We start from the raw sequence: 26,985 nt of genomic DNA, 5'->3' as shown, positions 1-26,985 counted from the left end.
TCCTTGTGTGTCAGGTGTCTGGCTGATCATGCAAAAAGAGACGACACCAACTCTGACATGAGGTGGGTGAACTGTGGCCTTCTGGGAGATGCTTTGTCTCTTATTCATTCTTTATGCACAATTCTTTGTGTGAGGCAGACGGTGCCCAGCGTGAATGTCCTCTGTATCACAGCTGCACACTCGGTAGCTGGAGCGAGGGGAGATTGCAAATGACTGATAAATAAAAGCCATGCAAACCCGACACACGACCTCGAGAGCCGATCGTACGTGGGATTTCCTCCAGCAGCTCGGGCGTCAGCTCAGAGCTGCTCCTCCGTAACTTTTCGTCTGCCCCTGGCCGGCTGCCATCTCACCTCCCCCCGGTGTTAATGACACAGCTCTCAGGGCCAGACTGGGGCTGCTCCGTGCGCAAGGATGAACATGGGACCCCGCTCCCCGGCAGGCTCAGCGTGCTGGAGAGCTGGCAGGCCAGTGCCAAGCCCTGCGGGCCTCTTGGGCGCTGCCCTGGTGCAGATCCAAGGGAGGGTGGGAGGCACGTGCCAGCGGGGATGTCCAGCCTGGCTGACGGGGTGTGAGAGCGAAGCCCTGCCCGGGGTCGCACTGCCAGGGCCCCTCTCTGGCCCCGCGCTCGCCCCTGGCTCACACAGACCTCAGAGGGCTAGAAAGGTTTAAGGGAGGAGCTAGCGGTGCCTGTGGAGAGCTGGGCACGGGGAGGTTTTGGGGCAGTTTCTTTGCCGGAGACGCAGGGCACAGGACAGGGAGCCCAGGGAGCAGGGTTCTGCTCTACCAGTGACGCTTTGTGACTGTAGCAGGGTCTCTCTCTTGCTTGCTCCTGTTTGTGTTTGTGTGTGTGTGTGTGTGTGTGTGTGTGTTGGCGCGAGGTGTGTCTGCTCCGGTGTGTGCGCGTCTCACTGCCCAGCAGCTCGGGCCGAGGGAGGGCAGCGGCACCGTCACTAAACACCAGTGGGAACAATGGGGTGTGAGCCGCTACACATCCATGGAACGGGCCAGCTCCCAGCCCGCAGGGGGCTGCACAGCCCGGCTCTTTTCTTTTCCGTGTGCTGGGCATCAGGCGCTGGGGAGGCCCCATTGCCACAGGCAGCGAATCCCTACGGTCGCCTGCTCAGCCCTTCTCTGAGGTGGGCCTGGGACAGGGCCAGTGAGGGGACATCCCCATCCCAGAGTGCCCCAGACGCCGGGGACCCTCCCGGCCACTCACACCCCCCCTACGGGTGCCACTGGGATTCCCCTCTGCCGCACACACACATACACACACACCATGGGTGGTGCTGGGATTCCCCTCTGCTGCACACCCACAGGGCGCTCACACACACACACACACCATGGGTGCTTTTGGGATTCCCCTCTACTGCGCGCACACACACACACACACACACACACACACACACACACACACACGCTGCTGGAATTGCCCTCTGCCGCACACACGCAGGGCGCTCAGGGCCAAGGCCAGACACAGACAGTCCCTCCCCTGTGACCCATGGTCTGCAAGGTGCCGGCTCAGCCACCCCTGCCTGGTCTCTGGGACTCCTTGTGGGCTCCCCTCCCACATCCATGGCAGGGCCCTTCCCACCCTGAGGGGACACAAGCTCCCGGGGGGACGTGTGACCCTCCCACCTGTCCCCTCCGCACCCTGCGCCCAGCCTGGGGTCCCCGTGCCGTCCCAGGGGTCCTGCCGTGGGGAGGAGCTCTGCCCTCCCGCTGCACCAGCCCCCCGGCGCATTCGCCTGCTCTCCCTGGCAGCCAGACGGGGCGGGAAGGGGGTCGGAGCCGCCCCGGTCCCTGCTCTGTGCAGCGTAGCCCGGTGCCTGGGAGGGAGCCAGGCTGGGGAGGGGCACTAGGGGCAGCCTGGGGGGTGGGGTGGGGGGAGGCTCTGCCTCATTGGCTGCTGACCCCAAAAGCCGAGTCCGGACAGGCGGCAGCCAGGTGCTCTCCCAGTCTGATTTGACACAAGAGGCTCCAGTCTCACCCTCCCGCTCTGGTCCCGCCTCGGCCCCGTGCGCTGCCCACTCCCACCACCTCAGGGAGGAGGGGGAGTACCGGACCCTACACGTCCCCCCCGACCCATCTCTGCCCGCCCCCTCACACTCATTGTTCCCACGGGCCGTGTGGGCTCCGGCCTGTTGCACTGGGGAGGATCCAAGGGACGGTGCAGACCGGTGGGCGCTGATGTTTAAAGATGGCTCCAGATGGGATGCCGGCAAGTATTCCTGGTCCGGGGAGCCGGTGGGACTCTCGCAAAGGCAGAATTCTCCGGCCCACACCTGGACACATCTTTGGTGAAGCAGCCATGGCCAGATTTCAGTCTCTGCTCACCCTTGCCTGGCTTGGGGGTTTCTCCCTTTCATAACCAGGCCAGAAGCAGGATTTCTGTAGGGCACAGGCCACCAGACCTAACGATTAACAACCCTGAGCTCTTACATGGCCCCTTTCGCCAGCAGATCACAAGGCGAGCACCTAATGAGGGCAGAGTGTGAGCCCCATTTTATAGATGGGGACACTGAGGCATGGGAAGCTGAAGTGACTCACCCAAGGTCACACACTCAGACTGTGGCAGAACTAGGTCTAGTCTCTGTGTCCCCTGAAGCCCATTCTAACGCCATGTCCCTTAGGCCACGCTGCTGTCTCTGGGGGTATGTCTACACTGCTACCCTCGTTCGAACTAGGGTGGCAGTGTAGACATACCCTGAGAGAGGGGCATGATTCAGCCAAATGTGATGCAGAAGGCTGGGTCCCTAAATGACACGCAGGCGTCTCTGTCTGGTTCCCCACTGGAGTCTGGAAAGGCTAAAATCCTGCCTCGCTGTACGAGTGGTGAGCCAGCCCCACTGAGCCAGACGTGTTCGTAGCTGCCCCACTTGTGTTCCCCCCCACCTGGGGTAGGTCCTCAGTACCTGCCGTTGGCTCTCCTCCGTCGCCGGGTGCTTGGTTCGACCGTTATTGCCGGGACGTGGGAGTAGGGGGGCCCGTGCCTGCCCTCTCTCACGGGTCCCAGCCCAGGGCCCTGTCACGTTGCTGGATCTTGAGGGGAGCAGCCAGAGCACTGATGCACCCATAGGTGGGGGTGTTGGTCACAAAAATGGTATAGGAGGGGGCCATGTGAGGTATTGAATAGAAACTTATTATCTGCTAATCCTATGTACGCTGTTCATGTGTTTGTATAATGTCTGTGTGTGCAATTATTAGCATGTACTTGTATGGACACTGAATATTTCCCTGCATGTGGTTGAGCATTGGGCAGGGCCGAGCCTGTGGACATGCTAATTACCGAGGCCCTGTGGAACAATGGCTCTCAATGGGCTATGGACACACCCAAAGAATGGGGGCTGTCACCTGAGAGCAGCCAGCAGGGAACACAGAGATTGGCCTCTGTCCAGGTGACCTGCTGCATACAAGAAGTGCCCTCGGCTGGCTGCCTGGGATCCCTGGGCACACGCCGGCTGGGCCTCTGTTCCTGGGCAGGCTCCAGGCCGGGGGCAATTAGCTCTTGCTGCTGTACGAGGCGTCTGTGCCTGATTAGCCCCTGGTCACACCTCAGCCTCCGCCTGCGTCCCAGGGGCGGGGGGAGTGCCCGGCGCTGCTGGCAGGATGCTGGATAAATACTCCCGGTGCCTGGCAGGCTGCAGCCTGCGCTCCAGGCAGCCGGGCCCGGGGGCTTGTTCCTTCCACTGAAGATCATTGTCCTGCCCACCCGGTGAGTCGGCTGCGCGGAGAGACGGGGGGTGATTCTCTGACCCCTCTGTGGGGAGACTCCAGGGGAAAGACGAGCCCCACAAAGCCTAATATGTTTCTATTCTCTTATCTTTGCTGGGCAAATTCTGCCCCTCACCAGTCAGTTGGTTCCAGGCAAATCCTCTTGGGACAGAAGGGCACAAACGCCAGGTGCTCAGCAAATCTCTGTCATGCCCAGGCAGCAAACCAGGCAGCAGGGGATCGGGCTGGAGTGGATTTTTGTACATAAGTCTTTGAAGGCCCAGATCTCCTCTGCTCTGGGTGAGAGTCCACGTCCCTAAGCTCTGTCGTATACTAGATATTTGTCCAATTGCCGCTGGCCCGTGTTTTGGGGTTGGTTGGTGCAGGAGGTGGGTGGTTCTGGGGGCACCAGGCCATGGCAGGAGTGGGGAATCTCATCCAGCTCTCACTGTTCTCCCTGGTGTTCCCTGCTACCCCCCAGCCCGGCGCCTCTGCCTGCTGCCCCGACTGCATCTCCTCCAATGCTCCGGCTGGGTGAGAGCTGGCAGGAGTCTGCCTGCAGGTGATGGGAATGACAATCCAGCTCTTTCTGCAGCTGGAGCCTTATGGACAAATCCTGCTCCGACTGACCTACCGTCCGGCCCCCTGAACCCCACAGCCCTACTCAGCCTGGGCCTTGTGAGTGCTCGTCATTGGGCCTGTTTCGTTCCCCGTCCGTGCCGTGCTGATATGCCCCTGCACCTGGGCCCGTCCCATGGGCCATGAGAAATCTGTACTCTCCCCGCACTCCACATGCCCAAGAGGGCCGGCAATTCACAGCGCCCTGCAGAGCTCAGGGACACGCAGGCCCCATTGGGCATTCCAGGTCAGTCCAAGGGGGAGTTCTCCCTGCTGGAAACAATGGGAGCTTAATGGCTACAGCCTCTTCCTCAAAAGGTTCTGGAGCGGTGGGCAGCAGAGCTGCGGGGGGCAGAATCCCTTGGTTCCCTTAAATGAGCTACTGCTGGAAATCAGCTACTAAAGCGAGCTCCATTTCTGCAGAGCAATGACCCTGAATTCCTGGAGCGTGGCTCCTCCGGCTCCTTCCAAACAGTCCCCACTGATACCTGTGAGAGCAGCCCCAGGCCAGCAAGAGAGGGCTCTTGTGTGTTGGGATTCAGCAAATCAATGTAGAACTGCACGTCCCTCCCCAGTCACCTGGTCGCAGGGAAACTCATGGATTCGTTTTGCATGTACACAGGAGTTTGCAGCTGGCTGGTCATGGTGGGTTTCAATAGCACCAGCTTCCAGCCTGCGACGTTCCAGCTGACCGGGTTCCCAGGCCAGGAGGCGGTTTACCACTGGATCGCCGTCCCCTTCGTTGTGTTGTACGTCACTGCCATGGTGGGGAATTGCCTTGTTCTCTGCATTGTCTGGGTAGACCGGCGTCTCCACCAGCCCATGTATCTGTTCCTTTGCATGTTGGCAGTCAACGACCTCGGGATGGCTCTGTCAACCCTGCCCACTGTGCTCGGCACCTTCTGCTTCCACTTCACAGACATCGCTTTCAACGCCTGCCTGGCCCAGATGTTTTTCATTCACTTCTTTTCCTTCATGGAGTCGGGGATTTTAGTGGCCATGGCGTTCGATCGCTTGGTGGCCATCTGTAACCCGCTGCGCTACGCGGCCATCTTGACCAATCCCAGGATCGTAAGAATTGGTCTGGTCATTGTGGTTAAATGTACCAGCATGCTCTTCCCTTTCCCCTTTCTGATTAAGAGGCTGCCATACTGCAAAAGTAACGTGCTGTCCCACGCCTACTGCTTGCACTCAGACGTGATGAGGCTGGCGTGTGCAGACACCACCCTCAATAACATCTGCGGACTATTTGCCATTCTCATCACATACGGCTTGGACTCACTGTTCATCACCCTCTCTTATATCATGATTCTGAGGACTGTTTTAAATGTTGCATCCCATGAGCAGCGCCTCACGGCCCTGAACACCTGCATCTCCCACATCTGTGCCGTCCTACTCTTCTATGTCCCAACACTTGCTGTCCCCATTATCCACAGGTTTTGGAAAAATGCCCCTCTTCTTGTGCATATTCTTATGTCCTATGTCTATATCTTTGTCCCTCCTGTGCTAAACCCAATCGTTTACAGTGTGAAAATGAAAGAGATTCACAAGGGGATTGTGCGACTATTCTCTAGAGGCTGAAAGTGAACTGACAGTTGTGTCAGTAAAGTTGTTATTGGGTAAGTTTTCTGTGCTTTGTTTGATGAGTGTTAAATCTTTCTGAAGAACATTCGAAACCCTCCAACAATAACCTATCTGCATGATAGTTCCTGTCCAGTCTGCATGAAAATTGGCTTATGAATATGAATATGCATAAGTTGGAGATGCTTTAAAGAAAATACCTCATGTAACCTATCAATGTTAATGTTACAGACCGCTTCATTTGTATATCCTATTTTGGTGCAAGTATCATTCTTGTATGTAAAGATAGAAATATGAAGTATATGACTTTATGATTTAATGTGCTAATGAGAGCCGTTACTGGTGCTCCGGAAGCCTGGATGATTGGATGATCAACTTAGCAACTTGTAAACAACCTTGTTTGTCTTGTAAGTCCAAAGGTGATTGGACTAGTAAGACATGTGACTGTGCCACCTGGAACTGGGATTCCATTTTTTGACCCAGGTAGTTTTCATGGAAGAGAGAATATAGAACAAAAGATCCCCACCTTGGGGAGAAGACTATTCAAGCAAGGGGAAGCTCTTTGTCTTTGGCTGGTCAAGACAATCCTGGAAGGGTACAAAGAGCTGAGGATCCAGGTCAGAGTAAAATATCATCTTTGTCCTGAAAATTATGCCTAGATCAAGTATAGCTCTTTAGGAAAAGAATCTGCTTACAATCGTCTTCTTAAACCCTTGTACTCCGAGTAGAGCATAGATCATCTACAAGTCTCCTCCACTTCATTCTGTCTTGAGACAAAACTTCTAGCTGACTCCAGGAATACCCCAGTTGTTGCTGTCCTTCAGTCTCAGTAGATCTTCTCCACATTGTCCGAGGTCTACCTCTTTTGCATTTTCCTTGTGGGTTCCATGTGAGAGCTTGACAGACTATGCTGGATGATGGTTTTCTCAGAGTGTGGCCTAGCCATCCCCACTTTTTTCTCTTGATTTGAATGTCAAGTGGTTCTTGTCCTGCTCTGTTCCAAAGCTTCTCGTTTGTGACAAAGTCTTGCCATTTGATGTGAAGGATGTAACTCAGGCATCTGTTTATGAATGTCTGTAGCTTGTGGTTTGAAGACTTTTTAGTATGCAAGGTCTCACATCCATACAAGAGCACACTCTTCACATTTGTGTTGAAGATCTGCAGTTTCATGTTCACAGATATGTGTGCAGACACCACCCTCAATAACATCTGCGGACTATTTGCCATTCTCATCACATACGGCTTGGACTCACTGTTCATCACCCTCTCTTATATCATGATTCTGAGGACTGTTTTAAATGTTGCATCCCATGAGCAGCGCCTCACGGCCCTGAACACCTGCATCTCCCACATCTGTGCCGTCCTACTCTTCTATGTCCCAACACTTGCTGTCCCCATTATCCACAGGTTTTGGAAAAATGCCCCTCTTCTTGTGCATATTCTTATGTCCTATGTCTATATCTTTGTCCCTCCTGTGCTAAACCCAATCGTTTACAGTGTGAAAATGAAAGAGATTCACAAGGGGATTGTGCGACTATTCTCTAGAGGCTGAAAGTGAACTGACAGTTGTGTCAGTAAAGTTGTTATTGGGTAAGTTTTCTGTGCTTTGTTTGATGAGTGTTAAATCTTTCTGAAGAACATTCGAAACCCTCCAACAATAACCTATCTGCATGATAGTTCCTGTCCAGTCTGCATGAAAATTGGCTTATGAATATGAATATGCATAAGTTGGAGATGCTTTAAAGAAAATACCTCATGTAACCTATCAATGTTAATGTTACAGACCGCTTCATTTGTATATCCTATTTTGGTGCAAGTATCATTCTTGTATGTAAAGATAGAAATATGAAGTATATGACTTTATGATTTAATGTGCTAATGAGAGCCGTTACTGGTGCTCCGGAAGCCTGGATGATTGGATGATCAACTTAGCAACTTGTAAACAACCTTGTTTGTCTTGTAAGTCCAAAGGTGATTGGACTAGTAAGACATGTGACTGTGCCACCTGGAACTGGGATTCCATTTTTTGACCCAGGTAGTTTTCATGGAAGAGAGAATATAGAACAAAAGATCCCCACCTTGGGGAGAAGACTATTCAAGCAAGGGGAAGCTCTTTGTCTTTGGCTGGTCAAGACAATCCTGGAAGGGTACAAAGAGCTGAGGATCCAGGTCAGAGTAAAATATCATCTTTGTCCTGAAAATTATGCCTAGATCAAGTATAGCTCTTTAGGAAAAGAATCTGCTTACAATCGTCTTCTTAAACCCTTGTACTCCGAGTAGAGCATAGATCATCTACAAGTCTCCTCCACTTCATTCTGTCTTGAGACAAAACTTCTAGCTGACTCCAGGAATACCCCAGTTGTTGCTGTCCTTCAGTCTCAGTAGATCTTCTCCACATTGTCCGAGGTCTACCTCTTTTGCATTTTCCTTGTGGGTTCCATGTGAGAGCTTGACAGACTATGCTGGATGATGGTTTTCTCAGAGTGTGGCCTAGCCATCCCCACTTTTTTCTCTTGATTTGAATGTCAAGTGGTTCTTGTCCTGCTCTGTTCCAAAGCTTCTCGTTTGTGACAAAGTCTTGCCATTTGATGTGAAGGATGTAACTCAGGCATCTGTTTATGAATGTCTGTAGCTTGTGGTTTGAAGACTTTTTAGTATGCAAGGTCTCACATCCATACAAGAGCACACTCTTCACATTTGTGTTGAAGATCTGCAGTTTCATGTTCACAGATATGTGTGCAGACACCACCCTCAATAACATCTGCGGACTATTTGCCATTCTCATCACATACGGCTTGGACTCACTGTTCATCACCCTCTCTTATATCATGATTCTGAGGACTGTTTTAAATGTTGCATCCCATGAGCAGCGCCTCACGGCCCTGAACACCTGCATCTCCCACATCTGTGCCGTCCTACTCTTCTATGTCCCAACACTTGCTGTCCCCATTATCCACAGGTTTTGGAAAAATGCCCCTCTTCTTGTGCATATTCTTATGTCCTATGTCTATATCTTTGTCCCTCCTGTGCTAAACCCAATCGTTTACAGTGTGAAAATGAAAGAGATTCACAAGGGGATTGTGCGACTATTCTCTAGAGGCTGAAAGTGAACTGACAGTTGTGTCAGTAAAGTTGTTATTGGGTAAGTTTTCTGTGCTTTGTTTGATGAGTGTTAAATCTTTCTGAAGAACATTCGAAACCCTCCAACAATAACCTATCTGCATGATAGTTCCTGTCCAGTCTGCATGAAAATTGGCTTATGAATATGAATATGCATAAGTTGGAGATGCTTTAAAGAAAATACCTCATGTAACCTATCAATGTTAATGTTACAGACCGCTTCATTTGTATATCCTATTTTGGTGCAAGTATCATTCTTGTATGTAAAGATAGAAATATGAAGTATATGACTTTATGATTTAATGTGCTAATGAGAGCCGTTACTGGTGCTCCGGAAGCCTGGATGATTGGATGATCAACTTAGCAACTTGTAAACAACCTTGTTTGTCTTGTAAGTCCAAAGGTGATTGGACTAGTAAGACATGTGACTGTGCCACCTGGAACTGGGATTCCATTTTTTGACCCAGGTAGTTTTCATGGAAGAGAGAATATAGAACAAAAGATCCCCACCTTGGGGAGAAGACTATTCAAGCAAGGGGAAGCTCTTTGTCTTTGGCTGGTCAAGACAATCCTGGAAGGGTACAAAGAGCTGAGGATCCAGGTCAGAGTAAAATATCATCTTTGTCCTGAAAATTATGCCTAGATCAAGTATAGCTCTTTAGGAAAAGAATCTGCTTACAATCGTCTTCTTAAACCCTTGTACTCCGAGTAGAGCATAGATCATCTACAAGTCTCCTCCACTTCATTCTGTCTTGAGACAAAACTTCTAGCTGACTCCAGGAATACCCCAGTTGTTGCTGTCCTTCAGTCTCAGTAGATCTTCTCCACATTGTCCGAGGTCTACCTCTTTTGCATTTTCCTTGTGGGTTCCATGTGAGAGCTTGACAGACTATGCTGGATGATGGTTTTCTCAGAGTGTGGCCTAGCCATCCCCACTTTTTTCTCTTGATTTGAATGTCAAGTGGTTCTTGTCCTGCTCTGTTCCAAAGCTTCTCGTTTGTGACAAAGTCTTGCCATTTGATGTGAAGGATGTAACTCAGGCATCTGTTTATGAATGTCTGTAGCTTGTGGTTTGAAGACTTTTTAGTATGCAAGGTCTCACATCCATACAAGAGCACACTCTTCACATTTGTGTTGAAGATCTGCAGTTTCATGTTCACAGATATGATTTGTGAACTCCATATGGGTATGTCTACACTAGCTCATGAGTTCGAGCTAGGTAGGCAACTGAGAGCAACCAGAGTTGCAAATGAAGCCCGGGATTTAAATATCCCAGGCTTCATTTGCATGTTCCCAGACGCTGCCATTTTGAAATCCCCCTTAGTCCGAACTAACTGCCCATGGCTAGACGCGGCAGTTAAACGTTAATTCGAACTGACTCCTTAGTTCAAATTAACTGTTACTCCTCGTCTAACTGCGGGCAGTTAGTTCGGACTAAGGGGGATTTCAAAATGGAGGCACCCGGGAACATGCAAATGAAGCCTGGGATATTTAAATCCTGGGCTTCATTTGCAACTCCGGCTGCCCTCAATTGCCTACCTAGCTCAAACTAACGAGCTAGTGTAGACATACCCTATGGGATGAAGAGTCTTGAATGCAGCTGCTGCTTTCCCTGTCCTAGCATTGATATCCTTGTGTGTTCCTCCATCGCTGCCCTTAATACTCCCCAAGAAGATGAACTACTCACATCTTGCAGGTCATCCCCTCTCAGTGTGATGGTGTTGTTGTTGGACTGGTTGGACTCATTGTCTTGATCTTTCCCTTGTTAATGCTCAGTCCAAACATTGAGGCAGTTTTTTCTAGTGTTGGGACCTTTTCTTCCATGCTTTCATGTTGGTGTGAAAGGAGGGAGATATTGTCAGCAAAATCAATGTCCTTTAGCTGTTTGAAAAGTGTCCACTACATACCCCGTTGATGGTCATTCATTGTGATCAAGAACAGGAAAGGTGACAACAGGCACCCTTGTCACACTCCTGAGAGCATGCTGAAGGATTCTGTCAAGATACCATTGTGGGTGGTCTTGCTTACAATATAGGGTGTTTTTTAGTGAATTAGCACTAGCTATGTGTTTTCTTTTGAGCTTAGTAAATGATTTTTGTCTGGGTGCTTTCACTTTCATTGATAAAGAGGGCAAACATCCTCATGAGTTTCCTTTGTGTAAAACTTTTACTCGGGGAACTACGGATTTATGTGGGGATGTGATCTCTTTTGAAATTTGGTTTCATGCATACTTTGCCCTGGCATTGCATTCTCCCAGGGCTGAAGAGGTTGAGAGTCTGCATTGCTCTTTGGGAGTCTGGTTACCCCAACTCTCTGCCTTGTCTGGGGGAGATCAGAATATCTGGCCCAGCAGAACATGATGGTGGTGTGATGGACACCCCCCATGCTTTATGAAATGGATTTATGGACATGAATATACATAAATCAAAAGTGCGTTGAGCAAATTATGTCGTGTAACCCATTAATCTTCATGTCACAATCTGCTGGTTCTGTTTACCTTATTTTGATGTATGTATCAATTTTGTGTGCAAAATTAGCCTTCTTGAGTGGGAATACTTTGTGCATTTCAAGTGTGTGAATGAGAGACATGGAGGGTGTTACCTTCAAGGTCTTGATGAGCGGCCTCGATTCCTTAACAAACGGAATAGGAAAGGAGAGGCCTTGGTCTTTTGGCTGCCCTGCACCTGAAGGAAGGAGCCTGTGACCCCAGGGTGGCGGAGACAGCCCTGGTTTGGAGGGGCAGCTGGAAAAGTGGTTCTAGGGTGAGTTTGAAGAGTTTGTACTGAGGTTTCAGTGTAGAATTAGCCAAGTGGTTTTGTGTCTTTTGATTTGTAACCTACTTTCCTCTGCCTATTTTCACTTATCACCACTTCAATCCTACTGCTTGTACTAAATAAAATCACTTTTACTGTCTATCAAACCCAGTGTAGTTGTTACCTCGGGGGGCAGAGGGGGACAACCAGTGTGCACAATATATTGTTAAAACCCCTAATTCGTTGGGGTCTGATCCTATGTGGGGAGTGCTCTCTCAGGAGGCTGGGCCCCAAACTGCACTCACCTTGGACCTGAAGTGGGTCAGTCTGTACTGCTTCTCAGTGGGGGCAGGGACCTCAGCTTGGGGCCTTGGCTGGGGGAGACCAGAGGAGCTGGCCCAGCAGGACCGGGCAGTGAGGAGCCCCAGACAGCGAGAAGGTGAGTGGCAGTGGCCGTGGCAGCACTCTGAGAGGCCCCCCGAGGGGTCATCTGTGACCCCCCCATCACAGGCGGGGAGCCCCAGAGAGCAAGGTGGCGGTGTCAGTGGCATAATCGACACGAGAGGGAAGAGCCCCAAGGGGTCTTTTGTTATCGTACCCTGTCACAACCTGCGTAATTAAAACGGTGTAAAGCGAGTGGCCTGCAAAAAGTTCTGCAATTTCCTTCTACATCTTTAAATTGCCGTCTTAGATGTAAAAGGAGATCAAAGCCTTTGGGGGAAGGACTGTGGGGTCCAGTGTCTGTGAGCAGCACCTGACACTTGCTGGCTGCGATCTGACTCCCATGGGCAGCAGATGACGTTGGCAAGGGATGTAATTTCCCTCTACTCTGCGTGGGCACGAGGGCTGGGCTGCAGTCGGCACAGAAGGGCTGCGTCTACACTCGCGGCTTCTTGCGTGAGTCATATGCAAATGAGGCTAAGCGTGGAATATCGCGGAGCCTCATTTGCATATCTAATCAGCCCCCATTTTTTTCAGAAGAGGCTCTTGTGCAAGAAGGAGCATCTACACTGCCCCTTCTTGCACAAGAAAACCCCTCTTGTGCAACGCCGTTCTTCCTGAAAAGTAATAGGTGTAACGGCATCGCGCAAGAGGGGTTTTCTTGCGCAAGAAGGGGCAATGTAGATGCTCCTTCTTGCGCAAGAACATCTTCTGAAAAAAATGGTGGCTCATTAGGTATGCAAATGAGGCTCAGCGATATTCCACGCTTAGCCTCATTTGCATATTACTCGCGCAAGAAGCCGCAAGTGTAGACATAGCCAAGGGGCAGAGCCTTGGACAGAAGCGACGGGACTGGGGCTTTGCTCTCCAACCCAGCCTTCCACGCACCGCCCTTGCTGAATATAAACGGGAAATAGGAGGAAGGAAACACACCTGTAAAACAGAGAACTCGCTGGTCTGAGCTGACGTCCGTTCTGCCGCACAGACTCTGTGGTGTGCTCAGTGCCTAGTATGGCAGGGGTGGGTGAGGGGGGACGGATAGCACAGTCCTAGTAGCCATGGGTCACCAAGTGCTGTGACTGGGGGAGGCCACATGCTTTGTCACATCTGCCAGCGGAATCCCTTGCGCACAGCAGGGACCGCGGGTGTCCGTCCGTCCCACCGCACACGCTCATTGCGTGTCTCCCTGAAGTCAGGCAACACCCGTTTCTTCCTGCTTCTCCGTTCTCTTCTTCCTACCAGAGACGTCATCCCAAGGGGCGACATTTCTAACTGCTGTGGATGGCCAGAGCTGAGACGGGGGTCGTTATGCCGGGAGGTGTGTGTGGTTCGCATCCACTGGCTTCGGCCTATAGCCAATTTCAGAGGTGGCTGAGGCTGCCAGTTTTACAAAGCAGATGCCGAGGACTCTTCCTTGTGTTCCCCTTTGCTGCTCAGCAGTTAGAACTGGGGTAGCTGTGTAGACATACCCCCAGAGACAGCAGCGTGGCCTAAGGGACATGGCGTTAGAATGGGCTTCAGGGGACACAGAGACTAGACCTAGTTCTGCCACAGTCTGAGTGTGTGACCTTGGGTGAGTCACTTCACCTTTCCATGCCTCAGTGTCCCCATCTATAAAATGGGGCTCACACTCTGCCCTCGTTAGGTGCTCGCCTTGTGATCTGCTGGCGAAAGGGGCCATGCAAGAGCTCAGGATTGTTAATCGTTAGGTCTGGCGGCCTGTGCCCTACAGAAATCCTGCTTCTGGCCTGGTTATGAAAGGGAGAAACCCCCAAGCCAGGCAAGGGTGAGCAGAAACTGAAATCTGGCCATGGTTGGCAGTGGCCCAGAGCTGGGAAGTGACTGGCAAGGGGCCTTGAAGTAAACCCCTCACACGCTGTACTGGTTTCTCCAGAGCAGGGAGGATTCAGGCTGGTGGGAGGGCAGGTGCCACCCACTGCCCTGCCCGGCAGGGAGGGAGACTCAGGGCAGAGGTGAGATGACAGCTTTTGCTCCAGGCTTTTGGCTTGAAGGGCCTGATGCACAGGCCAAAGCTTGACTGGGTTATCACACGTTCAGAAATGACCCTGTGGGACGTATCCAGGGAAGGCGATTAGCCAGGGAGGCCCCCGCCTGCTCCGGGTGCTGCTGACTCTGAGGGCCAGAGCTGGGACTGGACGAAGTCAATAATGAACTAGATCAATTCTCCGGTTCTGCTCATTCCCTGAGAAGCACCAGGCCCTGGCCCCTGGCAGAGGATGGATCCTGGGTTAGATGGACCCTGGGTCTGACTCACGCCGGCCGTGTCTATATCCCTGGGCAGGCTCCAGGCCGGGGGCAATTAGCTCTTGCTGCTGTACGAGGCGTCTGTGCCTGATTAGCCCCTGGTCACACCTCAGCCTCCGCCTGTGTCCCAGGGGCGGGGGGAGTCCCCGGCGCTGCTGCCAGGATGCTGGATAAATACTCCCCGTGCCTGGCAGGCTGCAGCCTGCGCTCCAGGCAGCCGGGGCCGGGGGCTTGTTCCTTCCACTGAAGATCATTGTCCTGCCCACCCGGTGAGTCGGCTGCGCGGAGAGACGGGGGGTGATTCTCTGACCCCTCTGTGGGGAGACTCCAGGCAGAGACCAGCCCCACAAAGCTTCTCTAATTCTGCCCATTGCTTGCTAGTGGTTCTGGACGATTTTCCTAGTGAACAGCCAACCCCCTCACCAGTGTGCACAGCAAGGCCCCCGTCACGCCCGGGCACAGAACCAGGGAAAGGGGTGGGGGGGGGATTTTTCCAGTGAGTCTTTCAAAGCTGAGACCATCTCTGCTCTGCCTTGTCCCGGGCTCTGTCCTGAGAGGAGGGATTTGTCCCAGGGCCGCTGGCCAGGGTTCCTCTGCCCACTGCTGGGGGGGTTGGTGCAGGAGGTGGGTGGCTCTGGGGGCACCGGGCCATGTCAGGAGTGGGGAATCTCATCCAGCTCTCACTGTTCTCCCTGGTGATCCCTGCTACCCCCAAGCCCGGCGCCTCTGCCTGCTGCCCCGACTGCGCCTCCCCTCTATGGGAACATCTCAGCATGTTACAGCCAGTCAGACACACACACACACACTCAGTCACTCATATTGACACTGACACAAACAGAGAAACAGACACAGACTGACACTCACACAGACACACATTCACTCACCCTGACACTGCCACGCTAAGACTCACGCAGACAAAGTGTGATGCAGAAACACACAGAGACACAGGGACGCTCGCTCACACTCACGCGCTCACACCCTGCTGCAAGGGGCAGTAAAACCCAGGAGTGCCCAGGGAAGAGACACACAGGCCAGCACATTCCCCACCGGCTTCTTCCTTCCCATCTCCACCTTCTGCCGCTGGCTTCTCCCCCGGCTTCACTCTGGCTCCCTCAGGTTCCCACACTAGGAGCTGGGCCCGTCCCTGGCCAGCGCTCGCAGACACAGACTAGCTCCCAGCAAGCCGGGCGCATCTCCATGGCAGGGTCTCTGGGCTCGCTCTGGCCGGTCGCAGAGGCAGGGCTGATCCGTGTCCAGGCCAGAGTCACAGGGGCAGGTCGGTTTGTACCCGGCACGGCTCAGCCCTGCCCCCATTCTCCCTCTGGTGCCCTGCGCTCTGGCTGGGTGAGAGCTGGCAGGGACCTGCCTACAGGTGCAGGGAATCGAACCCCAGCTCCTAGCGCCACCGGAGCCAGGGGGACAAACTGACCTGCCGTCCAGCCCCACTGAACCCTGCTCAGCCTGGGCCTTGTGAGTGCGCGTCGCTGGGCCTGTCTCGTCCCCCGTCCATGCTGATGTGCCCCTGCGCCTGGGCCCGTCCCATGGGCCGTGAGAAATCTGTACTCCCGCTGCGCTCCATGCGCCTGAGAGGGCCAGCAAGTGCCCGGGCCCTGCAGGGCTCAGGGACACTTTTCTGGCCCTTCCAGGAGTTCAATCTCCCGGCCGGTAACAATGTGACCTCAGGTCTGGCCTGACTGTGACTAGTGTGGGGCCAAGGTATCAACTTCCTCCCTAGCGATCGCTCTGGAGCTGCGGGCAGCAGAGCTGCGGGGGGCAGGATCCCTGGTTCCTTTGAAATGAGCTAGGGCTGGAAATCAGCAACTAAAGCGAGCTCCTTTTCTGGGGAGAGATGCCCCTGAGTTCCTGGAGCCTGGCTCCTCCGGCTCCGTTCCAAACAGTCCCCACTGATACCTGTGAGAGCAGCCCCAGGCCGGCAAGAGAGGGCTCTTGTGTGTTGGGATTCGGCAAATCAGTGTAGAACTGCACGTCTCTCCCCTGATCGCAAGGGAACTCACAGGTTCATTTTGCACTGACACAGGAGTTGGGAGCTGGCCGGGACAGCGACTGCTCAGCATGGTGGGTTTCAATAGCACCAGCTTCCACCCTGCGACATTCCAGCTGACCGGGTTCCCAGGCCAGGAGGCGGCTTACCACTGGATCGCCGTCCCCTTCGTTGTGTTATACGTCACTGCCATGGTGGGGAATTGCCTTGTTCTCTGCATTGTCTGGGCAGACCGGCGTCTCCACCAGCCCATGTATCTGTTCCTTTGCATGTTGTCAGTCAATGATCTCGGGATGTCTCTGTCAACCCTGCCCACTGTGCTCGGCACCTTCCTCTTCCATTTCACAGACATCGCTTTCGATGCCTGTCTGGCCCAGATGGCTTTCATTCACTTTTTTTCCCACATGGAATCTGCGATTTTAGTGGCCATGGCGTTCGATCGCTTGGTGGCCATCTGTAACCCGCTGCGCTACGCGGCCATCCTGACCCACCCCAGGATCGTGAGAATCGGGCTGGCTGTTGTGGTTAGAAACTTCAGCGTGATGTTTCCAGTTCCCTTTCTCATTAAACGCTTGCCGTTCTGTCGCTCCAATGCCCTCTCCCACACCTACTGTCTGCACCCTGACGTGATGAAGCTGGCATGTGCGGATATCTCAGTCAATAATATCTATGGCTTATTTGCTGTTCTCTTTGTCTTCGGAGTAGACCTGTTGCTTATTTCCATCTCCTACGTTGTAATTGTGACGACCATCTTCAATATAGCCTCTGGGCGGGAACGCCTCAAGGCCCTGAACACCTGCGTCTCCCATGTCTGTGCTGTGCTAATCTACTTCATTCCAATGATCGCAGTCTCTGTCATACACAGGTATGGCAGGAACACCCCTCACGTGGTCCATGCCCTAATGTCCACTTTTTACCTCTTCGTACCCCCTGTGTTAAACCCCATCATTTATACTATAAAAACCAAGGAGATTCGAAAATGCATCCTCAAAATGTTCTCTAGGTGACTGGGTGTGGGATGGTTTCTTGATGTAACTCTCTTTGGTTTGTAAGTACATGGATGGATGGGTAGATGGGAGAAATAGGATGGATGGATGGATGGATAGGAGAAATAGGGTGATGGATGTGAGAGGGAGGGAGGGATGGAGGGATGGATGGATGGATGGGAGAAGTAGGGTGATGGATGAGAGATAGCTGGATGGAGGGATGGCTGGCTGGATGGGAGAAATGGGCTGATGGATGGATGGATGTTTTCAAGATATTGAAGTCACTAATAATTCGGGGGTCTTCTGTTCTGGGGCATCTCACTGAAGATACTGCACAGGACCTGGTTTTTTAAAGGGCTGGATTTTGGTTCTCCGAGAACTGGCACATGAAGACATCTCGGTTTAGGCATCTACACACTGAAGCCACCAAAATCTCTAGTCCCCTTTCATATGTAGGACATTCCTTGTGTGTCAGGTGTCTGGCTGATCATGCAAAAAGAGACGACACCAACTCTGACATGAGGTGGGTGAACTGTGGCCTTCTGGGAGATGTTTTGTCTCTTATTCATTCTTTATGCACAATTCTTTGTGTGAGGCAGACGGTGCCCAGCGTGAATGTCCTCTGTATCACAGCTGCACACTCGGTAGCTGGAGCGAGGGGAGATTGCAAATGACTGATAAATAAAAGCCATGCAAACCCGACACACGACCTCGAGAGCCGTTCCAGCAGCCGATCGTACATGGGATTTCCTCCAGCAGCTCGGGCGTCAGCTCAGAGCTGCTCCTCCGTAACTTTTCGTCTGCCCCTGGCCGGCTGCCATCTCACCTCCCCCCGGTGTTAATGACACAGCTCTCAGGGCCAGACTGGGGCTGCTCCGTGCGCAAGGATGAACATGGGACCCCGCTCCCCGGCAGGCTCAGCGTGCTGGAGAGCTGGCAGGTCAGTGCCAAGCCCTGCGGGCCTCTTGGGCGCTGCCCTGGTGCAGATCCAAGGGAGGGTGGGAGGCACGTGCCAGCGGGGATGTCCAGCCTGGCTGACGGGGTGTGAGAGCGAAGCCCTGCCCGGGGTCGCACTGCCAGGGCCCCTCTCTGGCCCCGCGCTCGCCCCTGGCTCACACAGACCTCAGAGGGCTAGAAAGGTTTAAGGGAGGAGCTAGCGGTGCCTGTGGAGAGCTGGGCACGGGGAGGTTTTGGGGCAGTTTCTTTGCCGGAGACGCAGGGCACAGGACAGGGAGCCCAGGGAGCAGGGTTCTGCTCTACCAGTGACGCTTTGTGACTGTAGCAGGGTCTCTCTCTTGCTTGCTCCTGTTTGTGTTTGTGTTTGTGTGTGTGTGTGTGTTTGTGTGTGTGTTGGCGCGAGGTGTGTCTGCTCCGGTGTGTGCACGTCTCACTGCCCAGCAGCTCGGGCCAAGGGAGGGCAGCGGCACCGTCATTAAACACCAGTGGGAACAATGGGGTGTGAGCCGCTACACATCCATGGAACGGGCCAGCTCCCAGCCCGCAGGGGGCTGCACAGCCCGGCTCTTTTCTTTTCCGTGTGCTGGGCATCAGGCGCTGGGGAGGCCCCATTGCCACAGGCAGCGAATCCCTACGGTCGCCTGCTCAGCCCTTCTCTGAGGTGGGCCTGGGACAGGGCCAGTGAGGGGACATCCCCATCCCAGAGTGCCCCAGACGCCGGGGACCCTCCCGGCCACTCACACCCCCCCTACGGGTGCCACTGGGATTCCCCTCTGCCGCACACACACATACACAAACACCATGGGTGGTGCTGGGATTCCCCTCTGCTGCACACCCACAGGGCGCTCACACACACACACACACCATGGGTGCTTTTGGGATTCCCCTCTACTGCGCGCACACACACACACACACACACACACACACACACACACACGCTGCTGGAATTGCCCTCTGCCGCACACACGCAGGGCGCTCAGGGCCAAGGCCAGACACAGACAGTCCCTCCCCTGTGACCCATGGTCTGCAAGGTGCCGGCACAGCCACCCCTGCCTGGTCTCTGGGACTCCTTGTGGGCTCCCCTCCCACATCCATGGCAGGGCCCTTCCCACCCTGAGGGGACACAAGCTCCCGGGGGGACGTGTGACCCTCCCACCTGTCCCCTCCGCACCCTGCGCCCAGCCTGGGGTCCCCGTGCCGTCCCAGGGGTCCTGCCGTGGGGAGGAGCTCTGCCCTCCCGCTGCACCAGCCCCCCGGCGCATTCGCCTGCTCTCCCTGGCAGCCAGACGGGGCGGGAAGGGGGTCGGAGCCGCCCCGGTCCCTGCTCTGTGCAGCGTAGCCCGGTGCCTGGGAGGGAGCCAGGCTGGGGAGGGGCACTAGGGGCAGCCTGGGGGGTGGGGTGGGGGGAGGCTCTGCCTCATTGGCTGCTGACCCCAAAAGCCGAGTCCGGACAGGCGGCAGCCAGGTGCTCTCCCAGTCTGATTTGACACAAGAGGCTCCAGTCTCACCCTCCCGCTCTGGTCCCGCCTCGGCCCCGTGCGCTGCCCACTCCCACCACCTCAGGGAGGAGGGGGAGTACCGGACCCTACACGTCCCCCCCGACCCATCTCTGCCCGCCCCCTCACACTCATTGTTCCCACGGGCCGTGTGGGCTCCGGCCTGTTGCACTGGGGAGGATCCAAGGGACGGTGCAGACCGGTGGGCGCTGATGTTTAAAGATGGCTCCAGATGGGATGCCGGCAAGTATTCCTGGTCCGGGGAGCCGGTGGGACTCTCGCAAAGGCAGAATTCTCCGGCCCACACCTGGACACATCTTTGGTGAAGCAGCCATGGCCAGATTTCAGTCTCTGCTCACCCTTGCCTGGCTTGGGGGTTTCTCCCTTTCATAACCAGGCCAGAAGCAGGATTTCTGTAGGGCACAGGCCACCAGACCTAACGATTAACAACCCTGAGCTCTTACATGGCCCCTTTCGCCAGCAGATCACAAGGCGAGCACCTAATGAGGGCAGAGTGTGAGCCCCATTTTATAGATGGGGACACTGAGGCATGGGAAGCTGAAGTGACTCACCCAAGGTCACACACTCAGACTGTGGCAGAACTAGGTCTAGTCTCTGTGTCCCCTGAAGCCCATTCTAACGCCATGTCCCTTAGGCCACGCTGCTGTCTCTGGGGGTATGTCTACACTGCTACCCTCGTTCGAACTAGGGTGGCAGTGTAGACATACCCTGAGAGAGGGGCATGATTCAGCCAAATGTGATGCAGAAGGCTGGGTCCCTAAATGACACGCAGGCGTCTCTGTCTGGTTCCCCACTGGAGTCTGGAAAGGCTAAAATCCTGCCTCGCTGTACGAGTGGTGAGCCAGCCCCACTGAGCCAGACGTGTTCGTAGCTGCCCCACTTGTGTTCCCCCCCACCTGGGGTAGGTCCTCAGTACCTGCCGTTGGCTCTCCTCCGTCGCCGGGTGCTTGGTTCGACCGTTATTGCCGGGACGTGGGAGTAGGGGGGCCCGGGCCTGCCCTCTCTCACGGGTCCCAGCCCAGGGCCCTGTCACGTTGCTGGATCTTGAGGGGAGCAGCCAGAGCACTGATGCACCCATAGGTGGGGGTGTTGGTCACAAAAATGGTATAGGAGGGGGCCATGTGAGGTATTGAATAGAAACTTATTATCTGCTAATCCTATGTACGCTGTTCATGTGTTTGTATAATGTCTGTGTGTGCAATTATTAGCATGTACTTGTATGGACACTGAATATTTCCCTGCATGTGGTTGAGCATTGGGCAGGGCCGAGCCTGTGGACATGCTAATTACCGAGGCCCTGTGGAACAATGGCTCTCAATGGGCTATGGACACACCCAAAGAATGGGGGCTGTCACCTGAGAGCAGCCAGCAGGGAACACAGAGATTGGCCTCTGTCCAGGTGACCTGCTGCATACAAGAAGTGCCCTCGGCTGGCTGCCTGGGATCCCTGGGCACACGCCGGCTGGGCCTCTGTTCCTGGGCAGGCTCCAGGCCGGGGGCAATTAGCTCTTGCTGCTGTACGAGGCGTCTGTGCCTGATTAGCCCCTGGTCACACCTCAGCCTCCGCCTGCGTCCCAGGGGCGGGGAGAGTGCCCGGCGCTGCTGGCAGGATGCTGGATAAATACTCCCGGTGCCTGGCAGGCTGCAGCCTGCGCTCCAGGCAGCCGGGCCCGGGGGCTTGTTCCTTCCACTGAAGATCATTGTCCTGCCCACCCGGTGAGTCGGCTGCGCGGAGAGACGGGGGGTGATTCTCTGACCCCTCTGTGGGGAGACTCCAGGGGAAAGACGAGCCCCACAAAGCCTAATATGTTTCTATTCTCTTATCTTTGCTGGGCAAATTCTGCCCCTCACCAGTCAGTTGGTTCCAGGCAAATCCTCTTGGGACAGAAGGGCACAAACGCCAGGTGCTCAGCAAATCTCTGTCATGCCCAGGCAGCAAACCAGGCAGCAGGGGATCGGGCTGGAGTGGATTTTTGTACATAAGTCTTTGAAGGCCCAGATCTCCTCTGCTCTGGGTGAGAGTCCACGTCCCTAAGCTCTGTCGTATACTAGATATTTGTCCAATTGCCGCTGGCCCGTGTTTTGGGGTTGGTTGGTGCAGGAGGTGGGTGGTTCTGGGGGCACCAGGCCATGGCAGGAGTGGGGAATCTCATCCAGCTCTCACTGTTCTCCCTGGTGTTCCCTGCTACCCCCAGCCCGGCGCCTCTGCCTGCTGCCCCGACTGCATCTCCTCCAATGCTCCGGCTGGGTGAGAGCTGGCAGGAGTCTGCCTGCAGGTGATGGGAATGACAATCCAGCTCTTTCTGCAGCTGGAGCCTTATGGACAAATCCTGCTCCGACTGACCTACCGTCCGGCCCCCTGAACCCCACAGCCCTACTCAGCCTGGGCCTTGTGAGTGCTCGTCATTGGGCCTGTTTCGTTCCCCGTCCGTGCCGTGCTGATATGCCCCTGCACCTGGGCCCGTCCCATGGGCCATGAGAAATCTGTACTCTCCCCGCACTCCACATGCCCAAGAGGGCCGGCAATTCACAGCGCCCTGCAGAGCTCAGGGACACGCAGGCCCCATTGGGCATTCCAGGTCAGTCCAAGGGGGAGTTCTCCCTGCTGGAAACAATGGGAGCTTAATGGCTACAGCCTCTTCCTCAAAAGGTTCTGGAGCGGTGGGCAGCAGAGCTGCGGGGGGCAGAATCCCTTGGTTCCCTTAAATGAGCTACTGCTGGAAATCAGCTACTAAAGCGAGCTCCATTTCTGCAGAGCAATGACCCTGAATTCCTGGAGCGTGGCTCCTCCGGCTCCTTCCAAACAGGTCCCCACTGATACCTGTGAGAGCAGCCCCAGGCCAGCAAGAGAGGGCTCTTGTGTGTTGGGATTCAGCAAATCAATGTAGAACTGCACGTCCCTCCCCAGTCACCTGGTCGCAGGGAAACTCATGGATTCGTTTTGCATGTACACAGGAGTTTGCAGCTGGCTGGTCATGGTGGGTTTCAATAGCACCAGCTTCCAGCCTGCGACGTTCCAGCTGACCGGGTTCCCAGGCCAGGAGGCGGTTTACCACTGGATCGCCGTCCCCTTCGTTGTGTTATACGTCACTGCCGTGGTGGGGAATTGCCTTGTTCTCTGCATTGTCTGGGTAGACCGGCGTCTCCACCAGCCCATGTATCTGTTCCTTTGCATGTTGGCAGTCAACGACCTCGGGATGGCTCTGTCAACCCTGCCCACTGTGCTCGGCACCTTCTGCTTCCACTTCACAGACATCGCTTTCAACGCCTGCCTGGCCCAGATGTTTTTCATTCACTTCTTTTCCTTCATGGAGTCGGGGATTTTAGTGGCCATGGCGTTCGATCGCTTGGTGGCCATCTGTAACCCGCTGCGCTACGCGGCCATCTTGACCAATCCCAGGATCGTAAGAATTGGTCTGGTCATTGTGGTTAAATGTACCAGCATGCTCTTCCCTTTCCCCTTTCTGATTAAGAGGCTGCCATACTGCAAAAGTAACGTGCTGTCCCACGCCTACTGCTTGCACTCAGACGTGATGAGGCTGGCGTGTGCAGACACCACCCTCAATAACATCTGCGGACTATTTGCCATTCTCATCACATACGGCTTGGACTCACTGTTCATCACCCTCTCTTATATCATGATTCTGAGGACTGTTTTAAATGTTGCATCCCATGAGCAGCGCCTCACGGCCCTGAACACCTGCATCTCCCACATCTGTGCCGTCCTACTCTTCTATGTCCCAACACTTGCTGTCCCCATTATCCACAGGTTTTGGAAAAATGCCCCTCTTCTTGTGCATATTCTTATGTCCTATGTCTATATCTTTGTCCCTCCTGTGCTAAACCCAATCGTTTACAGTGTGAAAATGAAAGAGATTCACAAGGGGATTGTGCGACTATTCTCTAGAGGCTGAAAGTGAACTGACAGTTGTGTCAGTAAAGTTGTTATTGGGTAAGTTTTCTGTGCTTTGTTTGATGAGTGTTAAATCTTTCTGAAGAACATTCGAAACCCTCCAACAATAACCTATCTGCATGATAGTTCCTGTCCAGTCTGCATGAAAATTGGCTTATGAATATGAATATGCATAAGTTGGAGATGCTTTAAAGAAAATACCTCATGTAACTTATCAATGTTAATGTTACAGACCGCTTCATTTGTATATCCTATTTTGGTGCAAGTATCATTCTTGTATGTAAAGATAGAAATATGAAGTATATGACTTTATGATTTAATGTGCTAATGAGAGCCGTTACTGGTGCTCCGGAAGCCTGGATGATTGGATGATCAACTTAGCAACTTGTAAACAACCTTGTTTGTCTTGTAAGTCCAAAGGTGATTGGACTAGTAAGACATGTGACTGTGCCACCTGGAACTGGGATTCCATTTTTTGACCCAGGTAGTTTTCATGGAAGAGAGAATATAGAACAAAAGATCCCCACCTTGGGGAGAAGACTATTCAAGCAAGGGGAAGCTCTTTGTCTTTGGCTGGTCAAGACAATCCTGGAAGGGTACAAAGAGCTGAGGATCCAGGTCAGAGTAAAATATCATCTTTGTCCTGAAAATTATGCCTAGATCAAGTATAGCTCTTTAGGAAAAGAATCTGCTTACAATCGTCTTCTTAAACCCTTGTACTCCGAGTAGAGCATAGATCATCTACAAGTCTCCTCCACTTCATTCTGTCTTGAGACAAAACTTCTAGCTGACTCCAGGAATACCCCAGTTGTTGCTGTCCTTCAGTCTCAGTAGATCTTCTCCACATTGTCCGAGGTCTACCTCTTTTGCATTTTCCTTGTGGGTTCCATGTGAGAGCTTGACAGACTATGCTGGATGATGGTTTTCTCAGAGTGTGGCCTAGCCATCCCCACTTTTTTCTCTTGATTTGAATGTCAAGTGGTTCTTGTCCTGCTCTGTTCCAAAGCTTCTCGTTTGTGACAAAGTCTTGCCATTTGATGTGAAGGATGTAACTCAGGCATCTGTTTATGAATGTCTGTAGCTTGTGGTTTGAAGACGTTTTAGTATGCAAGGTCTCACATCCATACAAGAGCACACTCTTCACATTTGTGTTGAAGATCTGCAGTTTCATGTTCACAGATATGATTTGTGAACTCCATATGGGTATGTCTACACTAGCTCATGAGTTCGAGCTAGGTAGGCAACTGAGAGCAACCAGAGTTGCAAATGAAGCCCGGGATTTAAATATCCCAGGCTTCATTTGCATGTTCCCAGACGCTGCCATTTTGAAATCCCCCTTAGTCCGAACTAACTGCCCATGGCTAGACGCGGCAGTTAAACGTTAATTCGAACTGACTCCTTAGTTCAAATTAACTGTTACTCCTCGTCTAACCGCGGGCAGTTAGTTCGGACTAAGGGGGTTTTCAAAATGGCGGCACCCGGGAACATGAAAATGAAGCCCGGGATATTTGAATCCTGGGCTTCATTTGCAACTCCGGCTGCCCTCAATTGCCTACCTAGCTCGAACTAACGAGCTAGTCTAGACATACCCTATGGGATGAAGAGTCTTGAATGCAGCTGCTGCTTTCCCTGTCCTAGCATTGATATCCTTGTGTGTTCCTCCATCGCTGCCCTTAATACTCCCCAAGAAGATGAACTGCTCACATCTTCCAGGTCATCCCCTCTCAGTGTCATGGTGTTGCTGTTGGACTGGTTGGACTCATTGTCTTGATCTTTCCCTTGTTAATGCTCAGTCCAAACATTGAGGCAGTTTAGTCTAGCGTTGGGACCTTTTCTTCCATGCTTTCATGTTGGTGTGAAAAGAGGGAGGTATTGTCAGCAAAATCAACGTCCTTTAGCTGTTTGAAAAGTGTCCACTACATGCCCCGTTGATGGTCATTCATTGTGATCAAGAACAGGAAAGGTGACAACAGGCACCCTTGTCACACTCCTGAGAGCATGCTGAAGGATTCTGTCAAGATACCATTGTGGGTGGTCTTGCTTACAATATAGGGTGTTTTTTAGTGAATTAGCACTAGCTATGTGTTTTCTTTTGAGCTTAGTAAATGATTTTTGTCTGGGTGCTTTCACTTTCATTGATAAAGAGGGCAAACATCCTCATGAGTTTCCTTTGTGTAAAACTTTTACTCAGGGAACTACGGATTTATGTGGGGACGTGATCTCTTTTGAAATTTGGTTTCATGCATACTTTGCCCTGGCATTGCATTCTCCCAGGGCTGAAGAGGTGGAGAGTCTGCATTGCTCTTTGGGAGTCTGGTTACCCCAACTCTGTGCCTCATCTGGGGGAGATCAGAATATCTGGCCCAGCAGAACATGATGGTGGCATGATGGACAACCCCCTTGCTTTATGAAATGGATCTATGGACATGAATATACATAAATCAAAAGTGCGTTGAGCAAATTATGTCGTGTAACCCATTAATCTTCATGTCACAATCTGCTGGTTCTGTTTACCTTACTTTGATGTAGGTATCAATTTTGTGTGCAAAATTGGCCTTCTTGAGTGGGAATACTTTGTGCATTTCAAATGTGTGAATGAGAGACATGGAGGGTGTTACCTTCAAGGTCTTGATGAGCAACTGTTGAACAATCTCTTTTGTCCTTACGTCCTAGCAGTGGTTGAGAGAGAGTGGCCTCGATTCCTTAACAAACGGAATAGGAAAGGAGAGGCCTTGGTCTTTTGGCTGGGCTGCACCTGAAGGAAGGAGCCTGTGACCCCAGGGTGGCGGAGACAGCCCTGGTTTGGAGGGGCAGCTGGAAAAGTGGTTCTAGGGTGAGTTTGAAGAGTTTGTACTGAGGTTTCAGTGGAGAATTAGCCAAGTGGTTTTGTGTCTTTTGATTTGTAACCTACTTTGCTCTGCCTGTTTTCACTTATCACCACTTCAATCCTACTGCTTGTACTTAATAAAATCACTTTTACTTTCTATCAAACCCAGTGTAATTGTTACCTCGGGGGGCAGAGGGGGACAACCAGTGCGCACAATATATTGTTAAAACCCCTAATTCGTTGGGGTCTGATCCTATGTGGGGAGTGCTCTCTCAGGAGGCTGGGCCCCAA

The 26,985-nt window shown here is 53.0% G+C and overlaps 3 protein-coding genes across 3 annotated transcripts; all 3 read left to right on the top strand.

The window, feature by feature from the left end:
* The first annotated feature begins 4,974 nt into the window (after nt 1–4,974).
* Nucleotides 4,975–5,994, top strand: LOC149526061 (olfactory receptor 51I1-like). The gene has a single exon (XM_089777083.1). It carries the CDS (start codon nt 4,975–4,977, stop codon nt 5,911–5,913), a length of 939 nt encoding a protein of 312 aa, XP_089633209.1. The 3' UTR covers nt 5,914–5,994.
* A 10,571-nt stretch (nt 5,995–16,565) lies between these two features.
* LOC149526060 (olfactory receptor 51I1-like) lies at nt 16,566–17,501 on the top strand. Its single transcript, XM_089770064.1, has one exon. The coding sequence runs from the start codon at nt 16,566–16,568 to the stop codon at nt 17,499–17,501; it is 936 nt and encodes a 311-aa protein (XP_089626190.1).
* Nucleotides 17,502–22,929: 5,428 nt separating this feature from the next.
* Nucleotides 22,930–23,868, top strand: LOC142827380 (olfactory receptor 51I1-like). Its single transcript, XM_075922700.2, has one exon. It carries the CDS (start codon nt 22,930–22,932, stop codon nt 23,866–23,868), a length of 939 nt encoding a protein of 312 aa, XP_075778815.2.
* The last annotated feature ends 3,117 nt before the right edge of the window (nt 23,869–26,985 follow it).

Source organism: Pelodiscus sinensis, chromosome 1 (genome assembly GCF_052426305.1).
Source record: "Pelodiscus sinensis isolate ZL-2025 chromosome 1, ASM5242630v1, whole genome shotgun sequence".
NCBI classification, from domain to species: domain Eukaryota; kingdom Metazoa; phylum Chordata; order Testudines; family Trionychidae; genus Pelodiscus; species Pelodiscus sinensis.
Note: the sequence above shows the minus strand (reverse complement) of the source record. Positions and strands in the feature narration are given on the sequence as shown.